At 33.4% G+C, this 20,336-nt stretch overlaps 1 protein-coding gene across 2 annotated transcripts in view; it reads left to right on the top strand.

Moving 5' to 3' along the window:
• The window catches only part of CDH8 (cadherin 8), a 385,185-nt gene that overhangs the window by 291,891 nt on the left and 72,958 nt on the right, over window positions 1–20,336 (top strand). For both annotated transcript variants that reach the window (XM_015126310.3, NM_001257905.1), the window contains 1 exon segment: window positions 19,092–19,213. In XM_015126310.3, the coding sequence (XP_014981796.1) occupies window positions 19,092–19,213 (122 nt within the window).

Raw genomic sequence — 20,336 nt, 5'->3', positions numbered from 1 at the left:
TAGCAGTGTAACAGAAATAAGGGACCCTAGAAGTAACAGAAACTCAGAAATTAAATTAATCCCCATAATTCTGAAATCCGGTCTTAGTGGTATCGAACTGATATATCTAAACGTATCTTCCTGGAAGAAGAAACCAAATTTGTCTAAAGGGAGATAACACCTTTTATACGAAATTTTCAAAATCCAATTAAAAAATTTTGAAATGCTACCAAGGAGGAGTAGACCTGCAACAGTCAGAAAAAAGACAATTGAAAAATATCTAAATGATACAGATAATCAAATTTTCCAACTAAGAATAAATATAGTTAACACGTCCAAGAGAATATATAACAAATGAAATGGATAGTTTGCCCAAAGACATGGAGCCTATGCAAATCATCAAAGAAAAAGACTAAAGCTGAAAAATCCAGTGTGTTAAAGTGATAATATAATCAATTGAAACAGTAGGTTTGCAAACCAGATTTAGAATAGAAAAAAAAGAAAGAAAAAAAAGAAAAAAGAAACAGGAAGAATCACAGAAAGAAAACAATAATAAAAATACAAATAGGAGCATATGACATAGATTATATGTAAAGCAAAGGCATATTATATTTGAAACTGACACTCCAGAGAGGAGGAAGAAGAGAGAAGATGCAATAGTTGAAGAAATAGTGGTCACAAATTTTCAAATCTGATAGAAATCATCAAGATGTAAATTCAAGTGGCTCAGTGAACTCTTAAACAGGGGAAATACAAAGAAAAGCATATCAGGACACATCATAGTAACACCGCTAAAAATAAAGACAATGAGAATTTAAAATTAACCCAAAACATTAATGTCTTAAAAATTAATATCTCAAGCTGACAGTTTATTTGATAATATAAATTATGAAAGGCAGAGTCAAAGAATGTCATTTTAAAGGACAGAAGGAAAATAATTGCCAAGTCAAGAGAAAAGAGCCTTCAAATTAAGCTGTTTTCTTTCAGAAAAAAGAAAAACTCAATAAAACGCATTACCAGCAGTTTTTCACTGAAAACATTTTTAGAAATGTATTTTTCTAAAAAAAATAAAATAAAAACCAGCCTAAATGGCAATATGATAATATAGAAAAGAAAGAAGATAAGCAAAAATATTAATATGTGGGAAAATACAAAATAATAAATACTACTTAACATAATTAGAATGTGTTACACGTATAAAGTCGTGGTAGAATTAAAATACATAACAAAAATGATGGAAGCGGGAAGGGTGTAATATAAATTATAAACAATGCATTGCAAATATTCTTTCATTATACATATAATATTTGATACATTACTTTAAGATATACTTTAGTAAATCAAGGGTACATATATGAATTATACATTTAGTGTTGTCACTAAAATAATATTAATTAAAGACTATGTAAGTAATATAATAATGGAGGAATGGAATAATTAAAACTAATTAATTAAAAACCATAGAAAAGGGGAAAACTGTTTTTAAAAAACATTAAAAAATTACAAAAAGAAATCCAAACCTATATGGTTATGTACTTTAATATTAGATATACATTGTCAGATTAGATATAAAAAGCAAGCAATGCACAGATCATGTCTCTTATCACAGATAAAGCTGTAATAGAAGGATAAATAGACACTGAGATGATTGAAACAAGATCTGACTGCAAATTCAAACTGAAGGAAAGTTGTTCAGGTGTAAACTAAGAAGAAAGAAATATTTCCCCAAATATGGAGAAAAATGTTATAATGATAAATAACTAAATTCAGCAAGATGTAAAAATCCTGAATTCCTATATACTTTATAATGTATTTGTCGAGTATATAAAGTAAAATATTGACAGAATTTAAGTGAGCAACAGATAAACCAACAATTAGAACAAGTAGACTGAGAAACTGAAGATAGAGAACATTTAATATCATGATTAATAAATTTATTTAATTGGAAGGTATAAAATACTACACTAAAGAGTTACAGAAAAAATCATTCTTGTTAAACAAACTTGAAACGTTGACCCAAAATGGCCAAAAACTGTGTCCTAAAACAACTCATCACATGCAGTATATACCTTCTTAGCAGTGGCATTAAGTTTTAAAAATGAGTAACAACAACAAAAACTTAAATTATTCTTAAGTATTGAAAATTAAACCACACACTTCTAAATAACCCATGAAAAACAGAATAAACCACAAAAGAAATTGACACGTTTAAAAAATGAATGATAGCAAAACAATGACATGGCAAATCATGTGGGACAGAGTTAACACAGTGCCCACAGGGAAATTGACTTTAAGTGTCTACATTAGAAAAGAAGAAGTGTTGAAAATCTATTGTCTAAGCATCCACTTCAAAGGGGCTGAAAATGACAAGAAAATTAAAATTTAAAAAGTAGCAGAAAGGTGAAAATAAGTAAGGATAGAAAATAATGAAATTGAAAACAAATGTACAATAGTGAAATTCAACAGAACTAACAGCTGTTCAAAAAATGAAAGAAATTGATAAAACCTTGCAAGGGAAAATAAGAAGGCAAGTCGTCAATATCAGAAATGAAGAAGGAAGCATTGCTACAACTTCTATAGAGATTCAAACAGATAATGGAAGGATGTGAGGGTGATCAGGCTGCGACGTGTGTCACCCCATTGATTGCCAGGGTTGATTTGGCTGATCTGGCTGGCTAAGCTGGTGTCCCCTTCCTCCCTTACCGCTTCAAGTGCATCCTTCCTGAAGCTGCACCCTACATGGAAGAAAAGGACCATCCCCGAGGAGGACCGATCTTCGGTCAAGAATATAGGAGTAGCTGTGCTCCCCTTCTAGAATCTTCAAACAAGCTCTCAAGCTTCATTTGTAGGAGAACGTACAGTAGTCAAGCTTCCAAGACCTCAGACACATCCAAATGAGGCGTGGCATGTGGCAGTCTGCTTTTAAAAAGGAAAAATTAAAAAAAAAAAAGGTAATGGAAATATTTATTACAACTTTAAAAGTTATTGGCAAAAATATGAATACATTTAGCATAAACACAACATGAACATATTTATGTCAAAAACTTTAAAAATGTATTGTGATAGAGGCAAGTTTAAAAACACAGGCTTTGCCAAATGGCATAAATAAGAAAAAACAGAAAAAATATGTCTATTACTTCTCTATTGAATAATTGAATCCATAATTACCAACTCTAGCACCTAAGTTCTCATGCTCAAATGAACTCACCGATATAAATTTCAACAGAGAATAGTGAAAGAGGGAGCATTTCCCACTCTGTGTCCCAAAGTCAGTGTAATCTTGATGCTAAAACCTGACAAGAATATTACAAGAAAGGAGAATTAACAGCCTGCTTCTGATATACAAATCTTAAGTAACATATTAGCAAAACAAACTCACTAATATACAAAACATTACAGTCAGGGAATACAGGGACAGATTATAACATTTAAAAATGTATTTATTCAAATTAAAATATTGAGAGAAGATAGAGAAAAACATGATCTGTGTAGATCAGAAAGATTTAAGTATGCATTTCTTGTCCATGGTTAAATTTCTTTGCACACCAGAAATAAAAGGAGACTTAATTTGATAAAAAGTAGCTATGAAGAAACATATAGTAAATATCAGATTTAATGATGCAATACTGAAACCTTTCTCATTTAGATTGCAAATGAGGTGAAGTTGTCTACCATTGCTAGTTTGATTCAATTATACTGAAGGTTTTAGTCAATACAGTAAGGTACAAGGAAGAAATAAAAGTATAAATATCAGAAAGAGAGAAATATAATTGTCATTATTCACAATCAACATGATTGAGTATTAAAAAATACAAAAATAATCTATAGGCCGGGCGCGGTGGCTCATGCCTGTAATCCCAGCACTTTGGGAGGCCGAGGCGGGCGGATCACAAGGTCAGGAGATCGAGACCACGGTGAAACCCCGTCTCTACTAAAAATACAAAAAATTAGCCGGGCGCGGTTGTGGGCGCCTGTAGTAAAAGGAGGCTGAGGCAGGAGAATGGCGTGAACCCGGGAGGCGGAGCTTGCAGTGAGCTGAGATCCGGCCACTGCACTCCAGCCTGGGCGACAGAGCGAGACTCCGTCTCAAAAAAAAAAAATAATAATCTATAAACTATTATAAATAATAAGTAAAGTTTGCATGGTTGTCAGAGTTGCAAAAATTATTGCATTTTGTTTTCTACCAATACTCAGAAAATTAAATAAAATACTATCTGTAATATTGAGCAGACTTCAATTACATAGCAAAAAAGTCTGATGCAAGGACCCTAAACTGAAAACTACAAAACATTACTGAGAAAAATTAAAGGTACAAATGAAGGGTTGTACAAAGTTTGCAGTTTGAAAGATTCAAACATAAAATGTCAGTTCTCTAAATGTATCTGTAGAATCTAAGCAGTATCAATACATTCCAACATTTCTCTGTGTGTGTGAGTGTGTGTGTGCGCTCATGCACGTGTGCATGTGCACGTGTGTATATTTTGACAAATGATACTATAATGTGCATAGAAATTTAAAGGGCAAAAATAATAAAGAAAATATTTACCAAGAACCCAAATTGTTTGTCTTATGATATCATTATATGAAGGTTTATTACAAGATAGAGTTCTTAAAAAAGGATTGTAGGACTAAAGAGATGGAAAAATAGACCAATGGAATAGAAGGCTTCAGAAATAGGCCTGAAAAGAAAATGCTCAACTGAATTATAACAAAGATGCCATAGGGGGAAATAGCAACAATGTAGACTGTAAACTGGATCCCTGCGAGTGGAAAAAACTGAACTGTGACCTGTGCTTCTGACCATCAATATAAATAATTTTCACATAGATCAAAGATATAAAGGTAAAAAATAAAACAATAGACCTTCCAAAAGTTAACATGGAATTTTCAAATTCTGGAATAGGAAAATAATGAATGACTAATATGAAAAAAAGCACTAAAATTAACAAAAGTACATATTGATGAATTCAATTTATTGAATTACAAATTTATGCTCATCAAAAGATGCTACTAAGAGAAAGAAAAATCAAGCCATTGGGTGGGAGAAGGAATTGTGGTACATATATCTACTAAAAGACACATTTTTAATACAGTGTAGGCGTATCAATTAGGAAAATATAGGCAACTTAATTAATAAAGGAAAATTTGAACAGGTACTTCACAAAGAGGATGTCCACGTGTCCAGTAAACAGAAGAAAAGGCACTAAGCATCAAATATTCAGGACATTTAGATATACCTAAAATACAACTTCAACATTCCTATGATATCTAAAATTAAAACCGAATAATAGATAACTGAATTTACCAAGTGTTGTTGCAGATATGCAGCAGCTTGATCTTTAATACAGTGCTCCTCGGAGTGTAAACTGGTATATCCACATTAGAAAAATATTTGGAAAAAAATGCTAAAGCTGAATGTATGCATGACCTGTAATATTTCACAGGATATTAATATACAGAAATTAATGCATTTGTGCATCAGAAGATATGTAGAAAACATTTATAATAGTGCAATTAAGAATAACATAAAACTGAAAGAACCCAAGTGCCCACCAATAAAAGAATAAGTAAATAAATTGTGGTATATTCATACAATGGAATTCTTTTCCAAACAATGGAAAAGCCTGATGTATTGCTGCAACCATATGAATGAAAAAATATTACATCAAGCTAAGGCATCTAGATGCAAATATGTATACACTCTATGAATTCCATGTTTATGAAGTCTTGAAGAAGATAAACTAATGTACTGTTAAACCAAGCAGAGGTTATCTTGAGGGTCATAATGACTTGGAAGGGGGTAAATGAAAGGGTATTGGCTACTTTGGATATCTTGATGTAGGTGGTAGTTATATGGATGTGTTTATTCTGGGAAAATCCACTATAATAAATCGTTAGCATTTATATGCTTTTGGTTCTCATGGCTTACTTTAAATGCAAAAGTTGACCCCACATAAAAAATATAAGGAAACCACCATCATATATTCAAAAATATATGAGTATTAACATTTCTGAACTTGAATTCACTGAAAGAAAATTCCATGTTAATGGAATCACCAAACCTTTCTTTTGACATTATTAGTTTATTACGTCTGTGCATTGGGCGGGCAGTGATCAGTATTAAAAATATTATATTGGATGGGTGCGGTGGCTCATGCCTGTAATCCCAGCACTTTAGGGAGGCCAAGGTGGACAAATCACGAGGTCAGGAGATCAGGATCATCCTGGCCAACATGGTGAAAGCCCATCTGAACTAAAATTCAAAAAATTAGCCAGGCATGGTGGCACGTGCCTGTAGTCCCAGCTACTCGGGAGGCTGAGTCAGGAGAATTACTTGAACCCGGGAGGCAGAGGTTGCAGTGAGCCGAGATTGTGCCACTGCACTTCAGCCTGGTGACAGAGCAAGACGCCGTCTCAAAAAAAAATTTTTATATATATATATATATATATATATATTTTAGGAATATGTGTTGTACAAAGAGAACCTGTGTGAAGTAATTAATTTTGTTTGTTTTGTTACTTGTTAGTCAGGCCACCGTAGTTTGTTTGTTTGTTTGTTTGTTTTTGCAGAGTCTCGCTCTATCGCCCAGGCTGGCATGCAGTGGCATGATCTCGTTTGGACTCCGTAGATGTTCAAGAATACATACTTCTTCAACGTATTAGGTTGTTGCAAAAAGAAGTCGGTGTTTGCCATTGAAAGTAATGGCAAAAGCTGCAGTTCCTTTTGCACCAACCTAATACTGTGTTATATAATATATATAGATTGATTTCAACCCATATATACCCTGAAATCATGTCCACAGTTGAAAAAACATCTTCACTGTAAACTTCAAAGAGACAGTGAGGTATAACAGGCTACTCAATAGATGGTGGGCAGTTTATAATGATAGCTTTCTTAGCTAATAAATTGTGTGTGTTACTTGTGTGTGTATGGGCAGGTGCTGTGGGCACTATGTTGTAACGTAGTATTAAATGAGCATTTAATCTGAACATTAGATATGTCAATACATTAATTCCTCTGAAACTGTATCCCTAAGGTTCTAAAATATAAGGGATTAAATAGAAACACTTAGCAAAGTAAACTCAAGAAATTCACATCCAGTAATCACGAGTCAATCCTATTTGAAATAATTAGGGGAAATACCACTGAGGATTTCGTAATTGACCCATAATGCAACTCAGATGGCAGAGTAGAATTAGAGATTTTTGCAAAGAAGACTTAGTTTGCTAAAAGGGACAGGAGAAGCAATAAACTCACTATCCAATTTTATTTCTTTACCTGTTGCACCATGGAAAAAGATAAGAGATGTGTAAACACGATAAAAATATGTACTTAAGGGTATAAAAGGAAGGAGTCAATATTTTTGAGTTACAAATTCAGCCAAAGTAATACATAATAGGATGAAGATGCAGACCAAAACTAAAACAAAAGAAACAAATAAAAGCCGTGTACGTGCACACACACATACACACACATCAAAAGCAAAACAAAAAGATGACGTTCGTATGCACAGTATAGACAATAGAGGACAACACATTTGTAAGCATACTTAAAGAATTAAAAGTAGATCGCATTATAAAACACAAATTAAGAGAAAAATAGAAAAAATAATAGCTCCGTGCTCATTCATATTATTGTTTTTTTATAAACCGTCATTCATGCCATCTTTATTTGGAGTGTGATTGGTAAAATTTTGCATATATGAAATATAAAGAAAGGATCTAAGATTAAAAGGCAATGAAGGATAAAGTCAATCTCTCTCCAATGGCTCTAAATCTTTTCCCCATCGGATTAAAATTTTACAATGGTAAATGTGCCTACCCTAGTTTTCAAGATCTCAATTCTTGTGAGGAGGAGAAAGGATTCTGAGGGTTCATTGTAGATATGTTAGAAAAAGGTGGAGTGAAGAACTTGCCAAGTGGTTATACAGAACTCTACTATTTCCAGGATCACTTAAGAGGAGTGTAATAAATAAGGGATGTACACATTTTCTCCCCATTTAGAGAGCATTTGAAAATGGAGTAGGAAGTTAGCTTGCTTTTTAGCAGTCAGGGAAAACACACAGGGGTCGGTGAGGGCTTGAACCAAAGTCGCTATTTAAAAGTCATTTTCTCCAGGGAGTTGAAGGCATTTTCAAAAATGTCTAAGTCCACAGCTTTCTCAGTGAGAGAAAATACTTTTTTCCCCTCTCTTGAGAGAGCCACTTCTTGGTTAATAGAAAGGCTATAACTTATAAGCTTTGTTCATTAGACACTAAAGCCCCAATTTGATTAAAGTTCTAATTTAATTCTAAACTACTCTGTAGATATGACTGGGATTTCAAGGAGTGAAATAAAGTGACTACTCTTTATACTCTCTGGCTTGCTGGAAATTTCACAATCTTATCCTTAAAAATTATTGAAATTCTGGTAGTCAACTGCTCCTTCTTTGTACAACAGAATGCAGAAAGTTTTTGATAAGTATTTGATGGTGTCAAAAGTCTGCGTTTGAACCAGTGCAAGAATATAGTTGCCATAACAGAGAAAGAGGAACGCACAAAAACACTACTGTAGAGATAAAAACCTATCAAAACTACCCCCAGAAGCATGGATACCCTGCTGGTGTCCACTGGTCAATTGCATACTAACTTGTTCCTCAGCTGTCTAATAATCTATGGATTTGGTAAATCATCACTAATGATTTATAAATTAATATGCTATTTATGGGCAAAATGTGTCTCAAAAAGTTTCATCTTTAGTCATTAGAGAGCTGAAACCCGCTATTGACATTATTTCCAATATCTTCTTTCAAATTCCCATCAGTTTTATTTTAAACTTACTAAGTTGCTATATTTCCATCATATATTCAATTCACATCTTCCTGTTTTTATCAAATTGCACTGCTCCTCTTATCATCTTTTCAATTATAAATTCTCTTATTTTGCATTCCCCAATTGACAGTAATTTACTGCTCATAGCTTCTACCCTTCTACTTGCAGAAAGCTCAAGAATTATTTATTCTGCCCCACCAGTAAATCTAAATTTGTCAAATCATTTTTCTCTCTTATAGCTTGAAAAGGCAAGTCTGTTTACTTCAATCGATGCCTGCAAAAACAGCAGCTCATGGAAACCAGTTAAAAGCAAATTCCCAAGTAACCTAGTCTTGGCAGTATTCCATTACCTTTGATTATAAAAGGGCAAAATTAATGGGCAATTCATGAGGGTATGTGACAGAGAGGTGATAGGAAGTCACTACTACTCAAATGGTAGAAGTCAAGAAGTTGTTTATAGCAGATGCTATTTCAGCCTTTTCTTCCATCATATGTGAAAACAGCCTGACTTTTGTGACCAATTGAAATGGGCTTTTCCTTCCAGACCACTTTGTCACATCTCTTAGGTTTAGAAAATTAATCTTTAATGAATGCTAACCAAGTTTCTAATTATAATATCTTTATATTTAATGTTTGTGTATCAGATGAAAGGCAAACATTTTGGGGCCAGTCACAAAGGACATGAATAATTTCCTTAGAAGCTTATCTAATTAATTTTATTGCTCTATAATATCTTTAAAATTTGAACTGCTATCATTTCATTAATTTAGAAACAAGTGAATCTTCAGTATTTAAATATGACACTTGTGTTGAAAATTATAAGTTGTAATTTCAATCGTGTCTGTTCATATAATATTGATAAAGGTAAGATATTTTGGTGGTGTTTGGGGAAATGGAACAATAGGTTTTGTTTGTTTTATTGTTTTTCTCTGTGTTTTAGCAGTTTCAAGAAATACCCAGTAGATTTCTGAGGCATTCATATACCTGGGGTAAACATTCATCTACTTAGGGCTAAACAAAATGAAACATAATTTGTCTTTCAATCGACTTTTTGCTAATTTTTTAAAAATAAATCTGATCCAGAAATAGTTCAATGGCTTGCCAGTGATCACATAATATATATCTGGCTCATTACCATATAAAACAATACTTGTCCTGACATGGCCCCAAATTTCTCTCCTAATATCACCATTGGCCTTATCTCGGGATAGTCCCACCATTAGAACTCCTGATTATTTGGTGATGGAATGGTCTCTGGGCCTTTTTACATCCCATTTACTCTATCTGAAACAGTTGTCCACCCTTCTTTCTTCCTTCCTTCCTTCCTTCCTTCCTTCCTTCCTTCCTTCCTTCCTTTCTTTGTTTTTTGGTTTGTTTTTGAGACGGAGTCTTGCTCTGTCGCCAGGCTGGAGTGCAGTGGCGCGATCTCGGCTTACTGCAACCTCCACCTCCCGGGTTCAAGCAATTCTCCTGCCTCAGCCTCCCGAATAGCTGGGACTACAGGTGAGTGCCACCATGCCCAGCTAATTTTTGTATTTTTAGTAGAAACGGGGTTTTACTATGTTGGCCAGGATGGTCTCGATCTCTTGACCTCGTGAACTCCCCACCTAGGCCTCTCAAAGTGCTGGGATTACAGGTGTGAGCCACTGTGCCTGGCCTCCACCTTTCTATACCTAAAGTAAACTACTTTTACTAATTTTGAAAGGCAAAAGATAATTCCCTATTTTAAATCTTTCTGTAACTGTAGAAAAGTGCTACTTCTTTCTATATTCTTCCACAACACTGTAAAAATGAATAACTTATAGGATAAATGAAGATATAGATAAACCACTATAATGTGATATTTCTCAAATACTATGAATTACTTGGTTATAGGAGATTTGTCTTAACTGGACATACACATATAACTATGTATTGAATAACTGAATAGAAGAATAATAAGATAATGAATGAATGACAAAAGGCATTTATCAAAATTCTCAGGAGAGAGTTTTGGGGTGCTTAACCTTCTTGAGCTTATATTTATGATATTTTGAAGAATGAATTCAAATAATTATGCACAACCACATTAATGTCACATATCTCTGTTCTCGAGGACAAAAGGGTATTTGTGATAGTATTATTTTAGTTAGTCATGAATGTCCCAGCTTTTGGAAAGAGACAATTTAATGGATTGAATGGTGACCCTCAAAAAAGATATGTCCAGTTCCAAACCCCAGAAACCTGTCATGATCACATGTGGAAAAGGGTCTACATAGACGTAATTAAGGATCTTGAGATGAGATTATTCTAGATCACGTAGGTAGGCCTTAAATCCATTGACAAGTGTCCTTATTATAAATAGAAGAGAAGATACAAGAAGAAGAGGAGAAAGCCATGTGAAGATGGAGGCAGAAACTAGATTTATGCCATCACAAAGCAAGAAATATTGGAGATACTAGAAGCTGAAATGGGCAAAGAAAGATGCTTCACTGGAGGCTTCTCAGGGCATGTGGCACCATTGAGACCTTGATTTTGGACTTCTGACCTCCAAGTGTGAGAGTGTGAAGGAATAAATTGCTATGACTTTAAGGCATGAAGCTTGTGGTAATTTGTTATGGCAACCCTAGGAAACTAATATAAACAAGGTTACAAAAAAGAAAAGAAAAAGTCATAATTTTTTTGTAATGTGTTTTAAACTTAATTGAAGAGACAAGAAAATCTCACATTTACTGGATAGATAGAATATTTACTACACAGATTAATAACTCTAAACGACTCCTGTGAAGTTTTAAAAAAATGAGAGACAGAGAGAGAGAGAAAGGAAGGAAGGCAGATGATAATTGCTGCTGATACTAACAAAAGCCTTCTGGAAAAGGTGGGGCTTGTAAGGGACCTTGAAAGAAGGATGGTCTAAGAAAACTAGAAGGACTTGCCTCTCACAAATTAGGCACAAGCATGGCCAGTATGGACAGAAGTGCTGCGAAAATACAAACTCTGGAAAATGGCCCTAGAAAGGCAGTAGGAGGTGAACATAAAAGGCAAAAGCAGGTCTATCACTGAAGCTAGAGACCCACGCTCATTGTAGCATCCTTGCAAACACTGAAGAAAATCATTCCCCCTCACCCCAGCAAGATTGATAAGTCAACGCCAACAAGGTCCCAATATGTTCTCTAAATGGAATGCTTCCTAGTCCATCTACCTCAACTCCAACTGTGAATGTTCAAGGTCCATCTTCTTTAAACCCTCCAACCTAGTTAAGCTCTCTCTGTGATGTGCAGCACTAAAACTCTTTGCTTGTCTTCATATCTCTCAATCTAGCATGTAATTCAATACTCTTTGATTATTTTCTGCTACTGTACTATAAGTTCTGAGAGAACAGAGTCCTTATCTCTCTGCTTTTTCTTATATTCAAGGCACATAGAAGAGTACTTATACATCACTATACATATTAAATAATCAAAATTAGGGCAGAGATAAAGCTATCAAGAAAATGAATGAATTAATAAAAATAATATATTATTTAAGGTTTTGGGTTAGATTACATTAATTAGTTTGAATGTTTTGAGATATTCATTGATCATTCACTGGATCACTGTGGTCCTAGATCACTATGGGGGAGATATAGAGGGCTCAAGAATCAACGAGTTACAATTTAAACCACATAATTTTGATATGAATATTGTATGGCAGTACAAACTCAAAAGCTGTTTTATGATAAATTTGATACTGGACAAAAAAATTAACAGCTGGAGAAATATATCTGAAAGTGACAGGAGGGGTGGGAAGGGCACGGAAAAAAGCAAGACCAAGGAACATACTGATAGGCTGTAATAATTAATATATCAAGGAACAATTTTATGATTATATGACTTTAGATGAATGTGATATGTTTTCTCTCATTCTGTTGGTGTCTTTTTACTTTTTTGATAGTTTCCTTTAAAACACAAATATTTTTAATTTTGATGAAGCACAATATATTTATTTTTATTTCTTATTATTTTATTTTAGTGTCAAATCTCAACATGTAAGATGTCAAATCCTACAGCATAAAGATTTTTTTTTCAAAAATAAATCACTGTTTACTTCCTACTTCCTGGTTATAAAATCAGTTAAATTCCTTAAAGAAAAGTTGGAAAGTAGAGAAATGTATTTGTATACAAACATACACCCAAAAGTATGTAATATTTGTAACAAATATTTGTAACTTTTTAGTGGCTCTTCCAGGGCTTACAATATACATTTTACTTGGAAGAATATGCTTCAGATGTATATCATCTTAATTCAAATGAGATATAAAAATGCTATTCCTATATAGTTCTATTGCCTTCCCCTCCTATTTTGTGATATCACTGATGTACATCTTATACATATACAGTATAAACCCTAAAATTGTATTGCTATAATTATTACTTTATATAATATTGTGTTTTAAAAAGAATTTTAGAGGAGTGAAAGTATATATTCATAGCTTTTGTTTTAGTAATCTTTTTATTCGTCATTTATGTTTTCATTTGTTCCTGTCAATTTGAGTTACAACCTAAATTCATTTTCTTAGCCGAGTACACTTTCATACCCACTTGCCTCCTTTTTGCTATGATTGGCAAATATATTACATTTTGATATGTTACAAGCTCAGCAATACTATTATATACTATAATATAAATAGATACACAGAGTTTTATGCAATTACATTTAAAATAAGAAAGGAGGAGTAATGTGGTTTTATATAGTCTTTTATCAGGGCATAATTATCTTTACCGTTTTCTTTTCTCTCTATTTTTTTCATTTGGATTTGAATTATTGTCTAGGATCCTTTGTTTTCAACTGAAGAATTTCTTATCCCTTGTAAGCATAGTGGGGATTCTAAGATTTTGCTTATCTGGTGATGATTCTATTTTACCTTCATTTATGAAAAATAGTTGTGATGGATATAGGATTCTTGGCTGACAGTTATGTTTCATTGAACACTTTGAATATGTTATCTTCCTGTTTTCTCACTTCCTTTATTTCAGATGAGAAGTTAGCTGCCATTTTTATTGGGGTTCCCTGGTGATCAGTTTTTGTTTGTTTGTTTACCTCCTGCTGGTCTCAAAATGTTCCTGTTTTTGGCTTTTATCATTTTAAATATGATATATCTGCGAGTCTCTTTGTGATTATCCTACTTAGAGTTTGTTAGGGATGTTTTAGGATATACAGGCTAGTGTTTCTCAATAAATTTGGGAAGTTTACAGGAATTGTTTGTTCATTTTTTTTCTCCATTCTCTGTCTCCTTTTCTTCTCTCAATTCCTATTACGCATATATGACATTTAATGGTGTCCTATATTTCACTGAGGCTCTGCTCATTTTTTTTTTAAATGCTGTTCTTTGGTTAGCAAAATCTCTGCTGATCTTCACGTTCACTAATTCTTTGTTCTGCCAATTTAAATCTACTTTTGAGTCTCTCTAGTGAAATTTAAAATTTCGGTTACGGTAATTTCCTACTGCAGAATTTCCATTTGCTTCCTTTCTAATAATTTCTGCCTTTTTAGTGATATCCTCTACTTGATGTTATGTTGTTATGGTATCTTCATTTACATATTTAATTATGCCTTCTTTTAATATATGTTAATGGCTACTTTGAACTCCGTTAAATCTGGCATATGGTCACTCTCACATATGATTTCTTTTGCCTGATTTTTCTCTCACCTATGGGTCATAATTTATTGTTTGTTTATTTTCATGTCTTGTAACTTTTTTTGGAAACTAGATAGTTTCAATAATACAATGTAGCAGTTCTAGTTACCAATGTTCCCCTGGAGTTTGCAATTACTATTTACTCACTTGTTTGTGACTTGCTGAATTGTTTTAGTAAAACCTTTTTCCCCCAGTGGTGTAAAGTATGTGATCTTTCTTCTCCAGAGGAATAGTGTTGGATATTTACATAAACACCTGGAAATACAGTGGTTTTGGCAGGACTCTCTTTGATTGTCTCTGTCCCTGACCTCATCCAGCTATTAAGGTTGTTTAATTGCCAGCCAACTGTTCAATTGTTTTCAAAAGTGTCCTAGGTCATAATTTGTTCCACGGTAAGATCCATTCAAATTTGGGCTCTGGTGAAGAAATGATTCCCTAGATAAATGTTTGAGATTTGTTATTTTTCCTAGAAGGCTAATTTCAACTGATTCTATCTGCATTCTCTCTCGCAACTAGCCTGTCTCTCCAGTGAATCTACCAGATCTACCAACACTCTCTCTCTCATTTGTCTGTCATAGCAACCTTTAGTGTTTTGAGTTTACTCTTAGGCTTGAACTTCACATTCCTTTGTATATGAAGGAACTTTCTGCTTCATGGCCTGCTTTTCTCTTTCACTCCCAAGCAAAATATTTGAGCCATGGCTTTGAAACTCTTTTCTTTAGGAGTGAAGTGCTTTGTGGAGAGAAGGAGGCAGTGACCTCAGTCTTTTTGTCTCACCTGCTGTATCCCTTAGGACTTTTTCCATAGACTATAATCATTTTTAAAAAACTTTCACCAGTTTTCTGGAGACTGGGTTTGTAGAGTTCCTCAGGCTATCATGTAATAAGTCTTAAAAAACAACAACAAGAAAATAAACAAACAAAATTGAACCATGTGTTAAAAAGACTTTCTGGAAGAGATGTGATTTATGCTAAATTTTGAAGGATAACTAGAGAAATTTTAACCACCTGGAAATAGCTTTTCAGGGCAGAGTAAACAGTTTAGGTTTTATTTTGTTTAATTTTTCTAAAGAAATAGATACAATATGAAAAGGAAACATCTAGAAATATCTACAACACAACTAAATAAGAACAAATTAATTTAGTACACTTGCGTAATTGTTAAATAAATGTAAAAAATAGTTGAATTTGTACATCATGATATTATTTACAGCTATAAAAAGTGGGTTCCAAATTTAGTTCCAAGTTTCTCACAGAACTATAAAGAACCACAAACTAAAGAAGAAAATACTAATTATTTACAAAGAGTTCTTTGACCATTATACTAAAACATTAGTTGCTTGTAGAGATGCTGGGACACATGAATTAAGATAATTGAAAAAACATTATATGCCATTCATGATTTTCCAACAGTGTTAAGTAATAGCTCCCTAAACCCACATTGTTTCTAAAAAAATATTAGTTGGTATTTTGCACTGGGCCCCAGGAATAGATAAATACCACTTTGTCCCATATGCGACATATGAGAAAAGCTACTTTAATGTTGAAAATTGCCTCCAATAAGAAGCTGATGGAGTTTGTTCATCCTTTATGCCTGAGTTTTGCCACCTGTCAGTCATCTAGGTCTAAGAGATATTTGCAATTTATTGCAACTATGAGGCCAAATTAAAAAAAAAGAGAAAACTAAGACTGGACTTTGACAATTTTTTAACCAAAAGAGTGGGAAGAAAATGTGTATATGCATGTTTGCTTGTAGTGTGTAGATATGAGTGTGTGTGTGTGTGTGTGTGTGTGTGTGTGTGTGTGCATGCATGTAACATTAAAGATAAGGAAAGCAAAGAATAATATCATACATAGTTGACTTGGCCTAATCAACCATTGTCAGTGTATCTGAATCCATAAGATTAGCAATTTTTTCACTTCAGAAGGTGCAAAATAATGTTTAAGGAATATGGTAGCTTTTACTTATACTTTCAGTTTTCTAAGACTGTGCCCCTATTATTCACTGTCTAATCTGTACATGCAGTTTATTAAGCCTGTGCTAATCGCTATTTATTAATTGAATACTTAGTGAGATTAAAGTAAAAATATCTAGTAGAAGTTTCTTTAATTATTTACATACACAAAAATTGGTCTAGGATGTAGAACGGAAAGAATGAGTGTTACAGAGTTAAAAGGAATAACCAGCAAATCTTGGAATTGCAACAGAGAATTATAAGAGGAAATTAATCAATTAACAGGACTCCAGTTGGGTGAAATAGGACCATGATCAAAATTCTGGAAGTTAAATTGCACAGTTTCATAAGGAGGGTTGCAGATTATGAGTGCAATTCTGAAACTATTATTGATGGTACAACCCCTTAGACATTTGGTATTTCATATTTGGGCCAAAGCCTCAAATATTGATCAAACTTCAGGTAAGTATTTGTACCGAATTTATAAACATTCTTGAGGAGATAGTAATAATTAGTAACCTTCATACACACACATACACACACACAGGCACAAACACACACGTATATGTATTTTTTTGGACTTTATCAGTATTATGCTATGAAAGTGGCTTATGTCTGGAAGAGCAAAATCATATTTTGAAGTCAATGCTTAACTTAGTAATCTTGGTAAAATTATATAATATTTTAAGTGTCAGTTTACATCTTACATATGGGTATCCCATTAGCTACTTCATAGATTTTTTGTGCAGATTGAATGAAATATGATTATGCGAAATATTTAGCATCATGAATAGTAAACATTCAATATACATGGTGCTGTTGATGTGGAAAATTGCAAAAGGCAAAGGCTAGAATACCTTTGAATGTGTGTCCAATACTGTATGAGACACTTTTAATTTTTTCTCACATAACATTTGTAATAATTCTATAACCAAAGTTCCTGAGTTTCAGTTTTTTTAGGAAAAAAAATTGAATTTAAATTACTTGCTCAGAGTCACACAAGTAGTAGAAGGGAAAGCTGGGGCTCCAAATGCGCATGTTTAGCACAAAACACTATGCTCCTTTTTACTCTCCAAGAACTGCTACTTAGCTAATGGTCAGACTGGGAAATGGAAGTAAATATTTAAATATATAACCATACCTTACTTAAATTATAAACTTCGTAGAGTTTTGTTGACTAGATAAAGGATAAAATATGAGTTCCTTGTCTTAGAGTCATATGTTAAACTTCTATTTAGATTATTCCTTCTATCAAAACTAGGAAAGTACATGTTTCCTCCCTGAATGAAGAATAAACAAGTTCATTATATATATATACACACATACATACATACATATATATATATATATACACATACATATATATATATATATATATATATATATATATACACATATATATATATCTCCAGTGAGACATTTCAGGCCATCACCTTGATTTTTGGGAAGTGAAGTCAAGTTCCCTTAATTCCTCGGGATAGTATTCAGCCACTTGTAGTTAACCAAATTAGAATATTGGAGAGTTGTCATGGCACTCAACTACATTCAAATCTTGTAGCGGAGCCAGCAGGGCAAACCAACTGTAAATCTGTAGCATAGCTATAGCTATTTGGTGTATGCTTTAGGAGTACTTTTGTCTTTAAGCAAAAAAACGAGTATTTTAGAGCTCCAAATGTAATCAATTGTCAAAAAGAGGAGTTTGATATATCAAATGCAAGTCTGTTTGTCAATATTCAAAGCCAAACATTTTTCCCCTCTCGACTTGCTTATAAATATTCAGTGCCACAGAAACACAAGTAAATAATTGGTCATCTCCAATGCATTCTGTATAATTTATAACAGATCAAAAGATTATTACATGGTACAGTCAAAGTCAAACTATATTTCATTTATTGCAAGTGAAAATCGTAACATGGCCCAAGTCAGCAATGTATTAATGGACTAGATCTCCTTCTATGTGTGTGTGTGTATATATAATTTTAAAAAATAAGGATTTGGATTTGGGGATTAAGGATTTCATATTGAGTTCTCTGCTATTGGAATTGACCTGGAAAGATTAGAAGATTATTGTTCATTTACATTGACAAAAATCTTCATGAAAATGACAATATTAAAATGACTTGGGATCATCTCATCCAAAAATATTCCAGGGTCAATTTTAATGAAAAATGCAATTCATAAAATATATGATACTTCATCTTTAATCTTATCTCTTTTATCATTGTTAAGGACCACTTCTCAACAAGTGATTTGGTTCTGGCCTTTTGCTAGGTTTTAAGTGTTCATCTCTATTATACAGCCAGTCAAGCAAGTAATAGCTTAAAATGGGTTATGTTCTACTCAAGAAAAAAAGAGATACATTTTTGTTGTATACAACACTTTTCTTTTAAAGAATGTATTTTATCAGTAAAATAAAGCTTGCTTTATCAAAGAAACCTCTTTTAATTTATTCAGATATGGTCTTTATCAAGCTAAACTCCAGCAAATGGTGTTTGAAATAACAATTTATGCTTTTTTTAAAGCAGTCAAGCACTTGCTATTTTTCTTACTTGGTCAGACTCTATAATCACCATGTTGAAAACATCCTAATTAAGGGAAGTTGGAAACAGACCCACATGCTTTCAAGAGAAAGTTGAGTTGCACGTTAAAATGAAATACCCTCAATGCTGATGTTATTTTTTCCTTCCCATAGGGAACCACAGTCAGATATCACGAGTACCTGTTGCTATTAAAGTGCTGGATGTCAATGACAACGCCCCTGAATTCGCATCCGAATATGAGGCATTTTTATGTGAAAATGGAAAACCCGGCCAAGTAAATATCTCCATGTTGTTAATGCTGAATATGTTTGTATACAACTGTCTCATATTTGATTAACCTGCATTATATTGTGCATTTGCATCATTTATGATCTGCAAAGTCTCAGGCAAGAAACACATCCAAATGGGAACAGAGAGGGAATTTTTTTTCTCCATCAGATGTTGTTTCTCTTCCTACTTATGACCAAATTGGCTCCTAAAGTGGAACAACCTGCTGTGCCACGAACCCAGAGCCAAGTCACTGTCTTAAAATATCTTGGGATATGGATGATAGCAGGGGATGTCTTAGAGTGATGGGGACTGAATTTTTACTTTCAAATGACAAGAAGCAAGGTAAAACCTCATGGAGAGGAGACATTTGTTTCATAGCAAACATATGAATAACAAATAACAGTGAATCCCAAGAAGACCAGTGGTTTATAGAAAGTTGTAGGAAGTGAATATTGAAATCTGTAAATATGTATATACATTTAGATCAGCATAAGATGAACAACACGCGTTTGAGATGTGTGTATTAGTAGAACATTTTTTGTGCCTCATATAGCATAGATGAAAACTGAAAAAAGAAACATAAAGCGAGAGAGAGGGAGAAGAAAAGGGAGAGGGAGAGGGAACGGGAATGGGAGTGGGAGGGAGGGAGGGAGAGAGAAAAAGAGGGAGGAAGAAAGCAAGGAAAAGAGTTAAACAAAATGAACAGAAACAAATATCTGCTATACTCTGAATGTCAAAATGGAAATAGCCTATGTAAAGTTTTGCAAAACCATAAATGTAACAGATTTATTTGAACAAGGTACCAAAGTACTGTATGTTTAAGAAATTTATCATTTTTCAACTTCCTAATTTATTTCTGGATGGTGACATTTTAATTTAAATAAACAGCAGCTGACAGTATGACACTGGAGTTGTTAATCCAACTATTCTTGTGCCTCATGTGGGTGTTAGGAATTATACTTAACTATTTGCTAAGCAGCTTACCTGACAAGAGTCAGATTTTTTTCCCCTAAAGAAAGGACTAGCACTGTAGCCATATGCTTTTATTATAAATGATCAATTTGTTACCCTCCTATAAAACATTGGGCATTTCCCCATAGACTGCTCCCACGTATCTGGAGGATTAG

The sequence above is a fragment of the Macaca mulatta genome, chromosome 20, assembly GCF_049350105.2.
Source record: "Macaca mulatta isolate MMU2019108-1 chromosome 20, T2T-MMU8v2.0, whole genome shotgun sequence".
Taxonomy (NCBI): Eukaryota; Metazoa; Chordata; class Mammalia; order Primates; family Cercopithecidae; genus Macaca; species Macaca mulatta.
Note: the sequence above shows the minus strand (reverse complement) of the source record. Positions and strands in the feature narration are given on the sequence as shown.